Below are 13,887 nucleotides of genomic sequence, written 5' to 3' on the forward strand. Positions count from 1 at the left end.
TAAGTTACCTCTGTGGCAGTAGTTACATTGGAGAAACCAAACGACATGTCTCAGACCGCATTCGTGAACACAAAGCAGACCTAAAACACGGTAGGACCAACACCTCGGCCGTGGCAGATCGCTGTTAAAATTCAGTAGGCTCACATGACATTGACTTCTCCAAGACAGAGGTTCTCTGCAAGCCATCTGGCTACCATGAGAGATTCGTTCATGAAGCTATCCACATATACAAGCACAGAGACAATTTCAACCGAGATTCTGGCTACGCAGTCATTGGAAGGATTTGATAAACCATGTCGGGTCTTAATTGATTGTTCACGCTTACTGTGGCTTTCAGACCACATCCATTATTTTCGTCTCCCCCCTCCTCTTTTCCGAACATAGATGGACTCGTCCATCTGAATAAACTGTCAAATCGCTCTCCGTGGTGCTAACATTAAAAAAAACGCCATTATTTCAAATTTTCTTGCTGTGGTTTTCACACCTGATGATGATTGCTCGTGTTGCAGTCGAAACGTCGTGAGATTTTTATTGTTTTATATTTGTATTATTTCATTGTTTCCCTTCTACTTGACTTTACCGAAAGAACCAAGAATGTGATGAGATTGTGAATAATTCTGGGTTTATACGTATGCTTTCACTACCAACATTGTATTGCGAACTTTTTTTTGTGTGAGATCACCGCTCCCACCTCCTTGCACAACAGCACACGGCAGAACTCCCCGCAGAGCGACTCTCAGCCTCGCTATGCCACAGACGAGTCCCCTCACCGCCAGGCGTCGATCCTCTGTGGCAGGCCCCTTCCGGCTGGAATTCCATCCCGCCTCATTCACAGCAGCATTCAATATACACCAACTTTTAAGAGACACTTAAAGCCCCAACCTCGACCGCCTGGCTTTTAAGTGTTACCGAGCTTGGCCCCGTGTCTCAGTCACATTCGTTCCCATTCTTCATGTTATTATAAGAGCCACAAGGGCCTTCTCCAGTCAGCTGGGATGGAACCAAACTGCCGCATTGTGTAAACTACCACCTCCACAACCCCCATCCTTTTAATCCACTCCGCCGCTCGCCACCAGCACTGCGCATGCTGCCCAGTTCTGTCAAAGTGAGCGGAGGGCAGCTCTCATTGTCAGATCTCTCGTTGCCGGATCCACAGCACCGCTGCGACCCAGCTGTTAAGAACACGGAAAACGCAGCACTCTTCGCACCAGTTTATTGCAGCACGCTAAGATGAATCTGCAATACGAGCACCAAATAAAACTTTATGTATCACTTCACTGCAAGCACACAAGGCATACCAAAACGTTTTTATCCACAATACTATTGTGTAAAATATATCAGTTGCACTGCATTGTACATCGGTTAAACAGGATTCGTTTCCACAAACATCACTTTATTACGCAATTCTTTATCAACACAAAACAACCCACAGCTGTGCCTTATCTTCACCCCATGTTCTCTACAAACACTGCGGTGCACTCAGCGATTCATCTGCACCACTCCCTTGCTCAAGCCAGAGTGCTCTTACCCAAAACATCTGGTAATCTAGCAGCATGCGTTTCCAACAAGATCGACTGCTGATGACACCCAGGTTGAAGCCGGCCCAGAGGTTTCTTGCTTTAACAAATTCTGCTTCATAATATTGAGCTGGAAAGCCAAGAGTCTGATGGACGTAAAGAGTTTTCAGATTACAGGAGCATATTTGTTTTTGTGACACCTTCACATCTGTTGTGCCCAAGGTATGCAGGGTGGAGTATGGTGGCCCAGAGGTTGTGCCACTTGTTCCAGATGTTCGCAGTAAGAACCCAGCAGCAGCCCTAGTTATTACTATGGTTTATCAAGCATACAATGCGTGTTGTTTTGATTTAAAGCTTTCGTGACTGCAGTAATTTATATTCTTAGCTCTTTCGGTAAAGTCACGTTGAAGGGAAACAATACAATAATAATATATATATAAAACAATAAAAATTCTCACGACGTTTCGACCATAACACAAACGGTCATCAGGTGTGAAAAAAACAACGGCTGATGACGACCGTTTGTGTTATGGTCGAAACGTCGTGAGAATTTTCAGTGTTTTATATATATTTTATTATTTTATTGTTTCCCTTCAACATGACTTTACCGAAAGAGCTAAGAATATGAAAAATGCGTGTCGTCTTATTCACAGTGGACGTTATTCGATATGAGCAGGTCATTGACATCGTGGTGCAAATTTACAAAATTCTGAAAATTACCTGCAAATTACTTAATTGGGATAACAACAATCTTCAGAGTATATTCTAATTGCAGGCCAGGTGCTGAATCACCTTGAACCCACAGGGACAGCTGCCACTGGGGATGCCCTTTCAAATACTTGAGATGAAACGTGATGTAAGTACACTCATCGCGTGTTAATCACTCCGAGATGCCCTGGGGAAAGGGCACTCTATTAAACAAATTACTATTCTCATTACATGTACAACATTAAGAATCCAATGACCAGTATATGTGCATCATATATATGTAACTCATCAATAACACTACTGTACAAAATAACATGAATCGGTGCTATCACGCCAAACAAAGGCCCTTTTCCAGAGCAGAGGGCACAAGTATTTGAAGGAGTCACTTCCCAATATCGTAGCCCACAATAAGTACAGCTCTTTGACGTATTTTTTGGTTGTACCAAGTTGGCAGAATGTTTGTTTCTTCAGTTCCTGAACGAGCTCCCAGCATGTGGAGCGAACCGTCAGACATCGTTCCAAACGGCACGCGGTACGACCCAAAAACGCATTGGAGACCCACATGGCACAACCGCGAGAATCCAGGCAGTAGCACAGTATACATTTCGCACCTCCGATTAGCGCAGTTGGCTATGTACGGTGTAAAAGAAGTTCAACATACAAACATACATTTCTCTCATAAAACCAGTGTGAATAACGGAGGTTTTTCTTTTTTACATATGTGTGCACCACTGCCAATACAGTCCTGCCAATCATTCGAAATCAGCGAAAATGTCCAGTGGCCAGGCTGGAGGAGAGTTCACGTTGACTCTGCAGGCAGGGAGTCACTTGGCCGAGCCGGCAGCGTTGCTGGGCACCACACCCAGGTTGGTCCACACGAAGCCCCTCTCCGGGCGGATGGGCACCGTGGGGAATGGAGACGACACGCACTTGAAGTACTCGGAGGGCGCATGGCACACAAACTCAAAGTACTCCATCTTCCTCGGCAGCTCCTCCTCCGGCCCTGATGGGAGATGGCGAGCGCACGAGTTGTAATTCACACGACGATCATTTTAAAAACGCACAAATTGTGTACGACTATGCTGCGATACCCTGTGATCAAATCATATGGAAGACCACCAGTCCCCACGGATCTCTAAAGCAGAATTGAGCCTGGATAGTGCAAGGATGGGTGGCCACCGTGCGTACTTGACAGGTGCAGTAGGCGTCGTGAGCTGCATAGGGCAGCGCAGCCAACACACCTTCACCAACCAGCACTGACCAGAGGGGTGAAGTATGTTTAAATGATCCCTCATGGGCTGCAAAGCATGGGGAGGCCATGACCCAGCAGTAGATTAACAAAAATCGTTTGGACATGTGTATATGAGATTTCAATATGATACCAATCTCACAAACACTCTTGTAGGCACATTGCAAAACCACACAATAAAATGAGCAGTGAGGCCTAGCAATAGAGGGGAGAGTTTGTGGGGTGTGAAGGGAAGGGCCCGAGCAAGAGAAAGATGAATGGGATGAGCAAGAGAGAAGACTCAACAGGTTACATGAATGATTTAACGCTATTTTATATTCTATGAATATATTATTTAAAATGCTTATTTTCATGATTATAATATGCCAGTTAATATGCAACATCGTAAAACTTTACAACTCACGGTTAGAATACCCTGGACAATGTTGGGATAGCCCAGCAGTTACCTAGCATGCACTTCAGGCTCACACGAGCATCAGGCTTATTCCCACCAATGTCGCTTGCTGTGGAATATTAACGATGCACAGGCACGACACAAACGACTCGCGTGCCGCTGTGCTGCAGATACACAACTTGATTGTGTCCCTTGAGCTGTGAACACAACTTCAAAACATCGTTTCGGATAACGGAGCGCTTTGATGAGCGACTCACGAGACGCTGCACGGACACCGCCAGGGTTCAACGTTGACGCACGCACGGGAGAGGAGCATCGGTGAAAACTGCACTTCGCTCAAACGTTTATCAGCAGCCATCCACGATTGGACCTTACAGCTGCACAAGGTGATAGCCACGCCACATGAAGAGCAGCGATCCACACCGATGGTGAAAACCCCAAAGAGACTCTCTGCAAATATGTTGACATTTGTATTCTACGGTGTGATTGTGTATTTGTGGTTTGTCTAATCGCAGAGGTGTTTCACAGAGCAGCTTCTTTTTCTTGATACGGATGATGTTGTTGTAAAGCAACAACTGGAATTTTACACTGTGGTTCAGCCAAATAATTGTGTCAGGAGCAGTAGAGTGGTGTATTGCTGTGATGCCTCCTTCGTATTTGTGAATCAGGCAACAAAACGTTATATTTTCCACAATGTGTTCTGGGTGACCACAGTCGCACACCGGAGAGTATTTAATTTCCCATGTGTGCATCAAGTATCCGCATCTGCTGCCTTGGTTTGTGTGGATGCGGTTTTGGGTTGCCCATAAGCTTCGCGGAAGATCAAAACCGAGGATATTCTGCCTTTACTCTTTCGGAAGACGTTTGTTTGTGTCTTATTGTGACTTTCTGTGATCTCCACAGAGCAGCGATGATCGGGGCGGGCGGGCAAACGTGGTGCGCGTGGCGCTCTCACCCAGGATGTAGGTTGCAGGGTCGAAGCAGCCCCGTGGGCTTTCCTGCGTGGGCAGCAGCCACGTGATGACGGCGCTCTTCTCGCAGTACTGGTCCTGCAGGAAGCCGCGAAGCTGCGCATAGTAGAGGCTTCCGTCTTCATCCAGCACAGAGACCACGTCTCCAACTTGGTAGTAAACTCCCTGCGGCACGGAGGGCGAGGAAGGGATTGCTCTGTCATGGCGGTTCAAGTCACTTATCTGCTACAATTCTCCTCTGGACAGGTTGCGACCAACTACTGTTCAAGGCCTTAGGCTATGCTTGATAACGCACATGGTCATGTTTTAGACCAATTACTCAATCTAGTAAATATTGGGGCCATGTTATTATTCTAAACAGCAAAAGATGGCACCTTTTAACATCTAGAAATCGCCATTTACGTATATTTATTAGTACTCTTGATTCCAGCACGTACGCACTTTCATGTTGGATAAGTTTCTCACTCAGAGAATATGTAAAAATTTGGTTTGATGTTTAATTGTACATCCCCAAGCGCCTGGAAAACCCAAGAGCAAGAAAATATTCAACCATAATCTCTCGGTGTTTAATCTTACCTCATGAAAAATAGAATCGCTTGTGACAACGGTGGACACGGCTTCCGATGCACGCAGAGGCTGAAACAAAGTGAAGTCACAAGTCAAACACTCTGTACCACTCTCATTGTTTAAAGTTATTGCTCGCGCTCTCTGCAGTGAGACACGTGGCAGAGGAGCAATCACTTCTCCACTCCACAGCAGTTCGGGAAACGCGGTCCATTGAGCTTAAAAATATATATATATCTTTTTAAGGAAAAATTTGGTTATAAAAATACTCTAAAAACATGAATATACATTTGTCAAAACTTTAGCTTGATGTACAATGACTTGAGAAGTGAGATCATTCTGCATAGAATATCAATGAGAGTTCATAGCGAAACGTGTAAAAATGTCATAGGTTGATCACACAGTTGAGCAAATGATTTCACAAGGTCAGAGCAGAACAATTGTCATACCAGATTCTTTCTCAATGTCACCTCACCTGTGTTTAATAAAAGTTTATTACCAGTGACATAATATCACAAACGTGATGTTACAATGATGTGCAAGGATAGGTGAAAGGAGGTGGTAGTCAGACCATCCGTGTTTTATTTTAAAATGCGACCGCTTTCCGGATGATGGGACGATGAGCTTAAACAAATTTGCGTCAGTTTTCAAAATACTCTTTGGTTCTATTGGGTAAAGTCACGTACGTAAAAAAATAAAATAACAAAAATCACGACGTTTCGGCCACAACACAAGCGGCCTTCATCAGGTGAAGGGACGAGACTGTCTGGAGGACAGCGCTGGAGTGAAAAAAGCCACGCTCAGATCACGACCTTTGGACCTTTGGTCGTGATCTGAGCCTGGCTTTTTTCACTCCAGCACTGCCCTCCAGACAGTCTCGTCCCTTCACCTGATGAAGGCCGCTTGTGTTGTGGCCGAAACGTCGTGATTTTTGTTATTTTATTTTTTTACCTACGTGACTTTACCCAATAGAACCAAAGAGTATGGATCCTTGCAGTCACGAAAGCTTTAAATCTAGAGGTTTTCAAAATGACAAACTCAATTATTTATTTTACTCAAGATGAAGGAGTCTGTACAAAACACCGCATGGACGAACGGCGTTGTCTGCAGAGCACGGGGGATGGAGCAGACACGGCAAGGGCGCGTACATGCTTGAGTTTGAAGATGTGGCGTCTGCCCTTGCCCTTGGCAAACACCTTTTTCTCGGCCACTGGCTGCGACTTGGCCTTCGTGTTCCTGAGACGAGCCGAGCGCCGATGAGTCTCCGCTCTTCCCTGCAGACACATCAACCAACAACAGCAACAACACAGTGTGTGTGCATCTGCCATTAGTGGGGAGCGGTGGTGCAGTGGTTAGCGCTCTGCGCTATGAACCCGACCACCCCAGTTCGATTCCCGCTCACGGCCAACACCAGTAACGAATATCTGAACCGGTTATGGACCTGCCCTACGTCGACTCAGCCTCAGTCGAGGCAGTGCACAGACATCCCGCAGTCGAGATGAGACACTGTACAGACACCATGCAGTCGAGACACTGTATAGACACCCTGCAGTCGAGACACTGTACAGACACCCTGCAGTCGAGACGAGGCACTGTACAGACACCCTGCAGTCGAGACGAGGCACTGTACAGACACCCTGCAGTCGAGACACTGTACAGACACCCTGCAGTCGAGACACTGTACAGACAACCCGCAGTCGAGACACTGTACAGACACCCCGCAGACGAGACACTGTACAGACACCCTGCAGTCGAGACACTGTACAGACACCCTGCAGTCGAGACACTGTACAGACACCCTGCAGTCGAGACACTGTACAGACACCCCGCAGTCGAGACACTGTACAGACACCCTTCAGTCGAGACACTGTACAGACACCCCGCAGTCGAGACACTGTACAGACACCCCGCAGTCGAGACACTGTACAGACACCCTGCAGTCGAGACACTGTACAGACACCCCGCAGTCGAGACACTGTACAGACACCCCGCAGTCGAGACACTGTACAGACACCCCGCAGTCGAGACACTGTACAGACACCCTGTAGTCGAGACACTGTACAGACACCCCGCAGTCGAGACACTGTACAGACACCCCGCAGTCGAGACACTGTACAGACACCCCGCAGTCGAGAGACTGTACAGACAACCCGCAGTCGAGACACTGTACAGACACCCCGCAGACGAGACACTGTACAGACACCCTGCAGTCGAGACACTGTACAGACACCCTGCAGTCGAGACACTGTACAGACACCCCGCAGTCGAGACACTGTACAGACACCCCGCAGTCGAGACACTGTACAGACACCCTGTAGTCGAGACACTGTACAGACACCCCGCAGTCGAGACACTGTACAGACACCCCGCAGTCGAGACACTGTACAGACACCCCGCAGTCGAGAGACTGTACAGACAACCCGCAGTCGAGACACTGTACAGACACCCCGCAGACGAGATACTGTACAGACACCCTGCAGTCGAGACACTGTACAGACACCCTGCAGTCGAGACACTGTACAGACACCCTGCAGTCGAGACACTGTACAGACACCCTGCAGTCGAGACACTGTACAGACACCCCGCAGTCGAGACACTGTACAGACACCCTTCAGTCGAGACACTGTACAGACACCCCGCAGTCGAGACACTGTACAGACACCCCGCAGTCGAGACACTGTACAGACACCCTGCAGTCGAGACACTGTACAGACACCCCGCAGTCGAGACACTGTACAGACACCCTGTAGTCGAGACACTGTACAGACACCCCGCAGTCGAGACACTGTACAGACACCCCGCAGTCGAGACACTGTACAGACACCCCGCAGTCGAGAGACTGTACAGACACCCCGCAGTCGAGACACTGTACAGACACCCTGCAGTCGAGACACTGTACAGACACCCCGCAGTCGAGACACTGTACAGACACCCTGCAGACGAGACACTGTACAGACACCCTGTAGTCGAGACAAGGCACTGTACAGACACCCTGCAGACGAGACACTGTACAGACACCCTGTAGTCGAGACGAGGCACTGTACAGACACCCCACGTCCAGCACGCCGCTGTGCTGCGACTCACCTGGCGCCCTCCTCCACCGCCTCCACCACCGCCTCCTCCTCCACCGCCCCCGTTGGTTCTGGGGGGCCCTGGAGACGCGGGGGGCCCCGGCGCGGGGCGGCTGGCGCAGCCCTGGCACAGAACCTCGCCCTGGAGGCCGCGGCGCCACATCGGGGAGGCGCACACCCCGCACGCACTGCAGCTCGGCTTCAGGCCCAGCGGCATGGCTCGGCTCCTCCACTCGCCGAGCCTGAGGCTCCTCCACTCGCAGAGCCTGAGGCTCCTCCACTCGCAGAGCCAGAGGCTCCCCGACTCGCAGAGCCAGAGGCTCCCCGACTCGCCGAGCCTGAGGCTCCTCCACTCGCAGAGCCTGAGGCTCCTCCGAGCCAGAGGCTCCTCGACTCGCAGAGCCTGAGGTTCCCCACTCAAGGGGGCCCAGGCGCGACTCGCCGCGTCCCGCCCGGCCCCACGAGTCGCGCGGCCTCCGCCTCTCTCCCTGCACCGCCTCGGACTCGCCTGCCGCCTACCGCTGCTGCTGCTGCCCGTATCTCTGTCGTGTTGCTGCCTTGGCGCTGCTGCTGCTGCTGTTGTTGTCGCTGTGTGCGTGTTGATATAAATCGACTGGCGAGTCCGACCCCGACAAGGCCGTCCTGGGCTCGCCCTCCTCATACGGAGCGGCGGAGCAGGAATCTGTTGTAGAGAAAGCGATTTCGATTCCGTGCTCAACCCCAGCTCAATCCCAGCTCAATCCCGTGCTCAACCCCAGCTCAACCCCATCTCAATCCCGTGCTCAACCCCAGCTCAATCCCGTGCTCAACCCCAGCTCAACCCCAGCTCAATCCCAGCTCAATCCCGTGCTCAACCCCAGCTCAATCCCCTGCTCAACCCCAGCTCAATCCCAGCTCAATCCCGTGCTCAACCCCAGCTCAATCCCGTGCTCAACCCCAGCTCAATCCCAGCTCAATCCCGTGCTCAACCCCAGCTCAATCCCGTGCTCAACCCCAGCTCAATCCCGTGCTCAACCCCAGCTCAATCCCAGCTCAACCCCAGCTCAACCCCCTGCTCAACTCCTGCTCAACCCCTGCTCAACCCCAGCTCAATCCCCTGCTCAACCCCAGCTCAATCCCCTGATCAACCCCAGCTCAATCCCAGCTCAATCCCAGCTCAATCCCGTGCTCAACCCCAGCTCAATCCCCTAATCAACCCCAGCTCAATCCCGTGCTCAACCCCAGCTCAATCCCGTGCTCAACCCCAGCTCAATCCCGTGCTCAACCCCAGCTCAATCCCCTGCTCAACCCCAGCTCAACCCCAGCTCAATCCCGTGCTCAACCCCAGCTTAATCCCCTGCTCAACCCCAGCTCAATCCCCTGCTCAACCCCAGCTCAATCCCCTGCTCAACCCCTGCTCAACCCCAGCTCAACCCCAGCTCAATCCCGTGCTCAACCCCAGCTTAATCCCGTGCTCAACCCCAGCTCAATCCCCTGCTCAACCCCAGCTCAATCCCCTGCTCAACCCCAGCTCAATCCCCTGCTCAACCCCAGCTCAATCCCGTGCTCAACCCCAGCTCAATCCCGTGCTCAACCCCAGCTCAATCCCCTGCTCAACCCCAGCTCAACCCCAGCTCAACCCCAGCTCAATCCCGTGCTCAATCCCAGCTCAATCCCATGCTCAAAGCCATCAAACAGATCGATCCCATCCATCCTCGACACGGATACAAAGCTGGTGAAATAATGCTCTTAAGAAGGCCGTGTTGCTGATGGAATGTGTAAAGCATAACTGTGTTTATGGGGCAGATCTATGCGCAAGAAGCGTGCAGAGTCTGCTTACCAACTTTATTACCGTCAGACAGTAGATTGGGACCGCACACTTCAGAATTTATCATTGAACCTGACGTGGGGACCCCCGGCTCCTACCCACAGGTTCACTTAACCCACATTCATGCAGACTTCAGCCAGCAGTGGATGGGCAAAGCAGCTGACGCGTGTACATGCGGTGTTGTTTAATCGGTTAATAAGCCTCATATTTGTGGCCACCAGCGTGGACTCTGCATACTTGTCAATAGAATAGAATCATAGCAGTCAAAAATCTATTGAATCTGAGTCAATCATTCCCACCATAGCATGCGCATGGAGCCAAACAGATTGGAGTTTTTTTTGTTAAATCGTGACAAGGAATCGTTACTGAGTGAATCGTGGAGAGGTGACTCCGACACGGATTCTGTAGCCAGGCACGGCCACAGCTGTGAGAAAAGTCCTCCAGTCAGACCCGCGAAGCCTTCATTGGTTCAAGAATTTAAACAATTGTCAGATGTCAGTGAGGGCCACTTCTCAAGGGCTTCACACTTCGATTCAAGTGTCCATTTGCTATTCATCCATTTCGTGGTCACCTTTCACTCCAACAAGTTTTGAAATCTGACAGTACATGATCAACTGTGTGACCCACCAACCCTTACCTCAAAAACGCGCTGCTATGGGCGTGTGGCACCTCCATGGTGGTGGTAGCCCGCTAACTCCACTTAGCCATACAGTCCAGGAAAGCGTGGCATGGTGGGTCAATCACTGTGCGACGATCCTGGTGACTCGAGTTAGACACCAGGTCACGAAATAAAGGTCTGCGCGATTTCTTTAAGTGAGTTTTAGGAGGTGCTCATCTCTTTACAGTCGTGAGACGGGAGTTGAAATTCTGCGTTCCTATGGCAGCGGCGAGCCTATCCCCAGGACAAACAATATTGATTTTCCGACAAAGTTGTGCTCATTTAGGAGTACAATGACCCCAAAACGATTACTCATGAGCCAAGTAAATCCCCAACCAGGATTTGAACTCACAACCTTAGTGTTTTTCCGAGCCGATGTCTTTACCGCTGAGTCGGCAATACACGTTTATCTGGTGAAGTGAGTGAACATCGCCGCCACTGGGAGACGAAGCGTAGTTGACACAACCGCTACGTATGTTACACCAATTACAATGCGCTTAACACTTGTGACTTGGATTTAAACAGGTTTTTTTGTGTGAAAAATCTCATCACCAATCAAATAAAAAAAATACTTTTACAAATTTCCAGATATTCTTGGTTCTTTCGGTAAAGTCACGTAGAAGGGAAACAATAAAATAATAAAAAAATATAAAATAAAATTCTCACGACGCTTCGACTGCAACACAAGCAATCATCATCAGGTGTGGTTTTCACACCTGATGATGATTGCTTGTGTCATCATCAGGTGTGAAAACCACACCTGATCATGATTGCTTGTGTTGCAGTCGAAACGTCGTGAGAATTTTATTGTTTCGATTTAAAGCTTTCGTCATTGCAGGGATTCATCTTCTTGGTTCTTTCGGTAAAGTCACGTAGAAGGGAAATAAATAATTCCCTCATCAAGACTCTATACCATAGAGCCCAATGCATCTCCGACCAGGAACACATTGCCAGTGAACTCAAGCACGTACACCAAGCTCTCAAGGCTAATGGTTACTCCGACTACACAATCCGCAAAGCCATCACTCCAACCATGAAGAAGGATCCTCTTGAGGAGCCATTCAAAACCATCACCTACATTGCGGAGGTCACAAAATCTTGAATAAACACAAGGTCCAGGTCCGATTCAACACAGTACATAAAATCCGTGATCTGGTCCCGTCTGTAAAAGATGTGGTTCCAGATATACAGTACCCGGGCGTCTACAAACTAAGTTGCCTCTGTGGTAGCAGTTCCATTGGAGAAACCAAACGACATGTCTCGGACCGCATCCATGAACATAAAGCAGACTTGAAACATGGTAGAACGAACACCTCAGTCATGGCAGATCACTGTTATAATTCAGTGGGCTCACATGACATTGACTTCTCGAAGACGGAGGTTCTCTGCAAGCCATCCGGCTACCTTGAGAGACTCTTTCATGAGGCCATCCACATATACAAACACAGAGACAATTTCAACTGAGAAAATTGATTCTGGCTTAGTAATCATTGGAAAGACGTGATAAACCATTTCGGTTCTTGATTGATTGTATTTTACGGTGACTTTCAGACTGAAGTCCATTCGCTGGCACTGCCTCTTAGTACCTTTCACACGACGGTCAATGGTATGGTTTATAGCAAATTGTATAATATTAAATAGTATAACAGTGTAATGTTTAACATAATTCATAAGGCAATATATAGTATCGTAATTGTATAGTGAATATACAGCAGTGTGGTATACAGTAGGGTTGGTAGAATAATACATAGTGTAATATTACAAGTCTAATATTTTTATAGTCTAAAGTATAGGGTAGTGTATAGTAATGCATTGTATAATTCAATGGTGGGGTTTGTCTATGGCAGTGTATATTACGGTGTATAGTCGTGTAATATAGAAAAAAGTTTAGTTGGAGGCATATCAATATAATGCATGTTAGAGCTTACATTGGGCTGTGTATACGATATTATACAATGTAGTTTAGATTGGAAGGTATAATATTGTAATGTATAGTAGTCTAGTTTATAACATAGTTGTAACGCAACACAGGACATTGCAGCGCATCGTGGCTGTTTCTCTCTCCCCCCTCCTCCGTTCCGAGCATAGATGGACTCGTCCGTCTGAACAACGCTCGTCGCTTTCCGTGGTGCAAACGTTGAGGAAAAAAATAAACCGCCACTTTTTTCGACGTAGAATTGTAATGTATAATGACGTATTGTTAGTAGCTCAGCTGATTGGCGAGTATATTGAGTTTATTGATAATATTGACGTAGTTTATATTTTAGTTTTTTTTTATCAGTTTACTATATGGTATTCATTATATAGTGTAGTGTATACCCAGTTACTTTATGTTAATAGCTCAGATTATTGGAGAATATATTGAGTACATTGATTATATTGATGTAGTTTATATTTAGTTCTTTCACATCGGTTTATTGTATGATAGTTGGGTAGTTGCAGTTATTTAGCGTCAACATAGTAAATGCCTCTGTTGATATGTAAACTCTGATTTTAACATACAGTGAGGGAAAAAAGTATTTGATCCCCTGCTGATTTTGTACGTTTGCCCACTGACAAAGAAAAGATCAGTCTATAATTTTAATGGTAGGTTTATTTGAACAGTGAGAGACAGAATAACAACAAAATCCGGAAAAACGCATGTCAAAAATGTTATAAATTGATTTGCATTTTAATGAGAGAAATAAGTATTTGACCCCCTCTCAATCAGAAAGATTTCTGGCTCCCACTCCCTTTAAGAGTGTGCTCCTAATCTCAGCTCGTTACCTGTATAAAAGACACCTGTCCACAGAAACAATCAATCAATCAGATTCCAAACTCTCCACCATGGCCAAGACCAAAGAGCTCTCCAAGGATGTCAGGGACAAGATTGTAGACCTACAAAAGGCTGGAATGGGCTACAAGACCATTGCCAAGCAGCTTGGTGAGAAGGTGACAACAGTTGGTGC

General features: G+C 48.0%; 1 protein-coding gene across 2 annotated transcripts; it reads right to left on the reverse strand.

Moving 5' to 3' along the window:
- Positions 1-1,196: 1,196 nt before the first annotated feature.
- Positions 1,197-9,180, reverse strand: GATAD1 (GATA zinc finger domain containing 1). Of its 2 annotated transcripts, none has more exons than XM_032951007.2 (5): positions 8,488-9,180; positions 6,600-6,677; positions 5,416-5,475; positions 4,824-5,004; positions 1,197-3,228 (listed from the first exon to the last, which is right to left on the reverse strand). In XM_032951007.2, the coding sequence occupies exons 1-5, from the start codon at positions 9,133-9,135 to the stop codon at positions 3,050-3,052; spliced, it is 1,146 nt and encodes a 381-aa protein (XP_032806898.2). In that variant the 5' UTR covers positions 9,136-9,180; the 3' UTR covers positions 1,197-3,049. The 2 variants fall into 2 exon arrangements, with proteins under 2 accessions (XP_032806898.2, XP_032806897.2); XM_032951006.2 differs by having other exon boundaries at positions 6,552-6,677; positions 8,488-9,176.
- Between the last annotated feature and the right edge of the window lie 4,707 nt (positions 9,181-13,887).

The sequence above is a fragment of the Petromyzon marinus genome, chromosome 10 (assembly GCF_048934315.1).
Source record: "Petromyzon marinus isolate PM22_M1 ecotype Great Lakes invasive population chromosome 10, UKy_Petmar_22M1.pri1.0, whole genome shotgun sequence".
NCBI classification, from domain to species: domain Eukaryota; kingdom Metazoa; phylum Chordata; class Hyperoartia; order Petromyzontiformes; family Petromyzontidae; genus Petromyzon; species Petromyzon marinus.

Excerpts from the sequence above, each read along its gene's own strand:
- GATAD1 (XM_032951006.2), bottom strand. The coding sequence starts at position 9,135 with ATGAGGAGGGCGAGCCCAGGACGGCCTTGTCGGGGTCGGACTCGCCAG. Across the intron at positions 6,678-8,487 it reads GCGGTGGAGGAGGGCGCCAG|GGAAGAGCGGAGACTCATCG; the intron begins GTGAGTCGCAGC and ends ATGTGTCTGCAG. Across the intron at positions 3,229-4,823 it reads CCCTGCAACCTACATCCTGG|GGCCGGAGGAGGAGCTGCCG; the intron begins GTGAGAGCGCCA and ends ATCTCCCATCAG.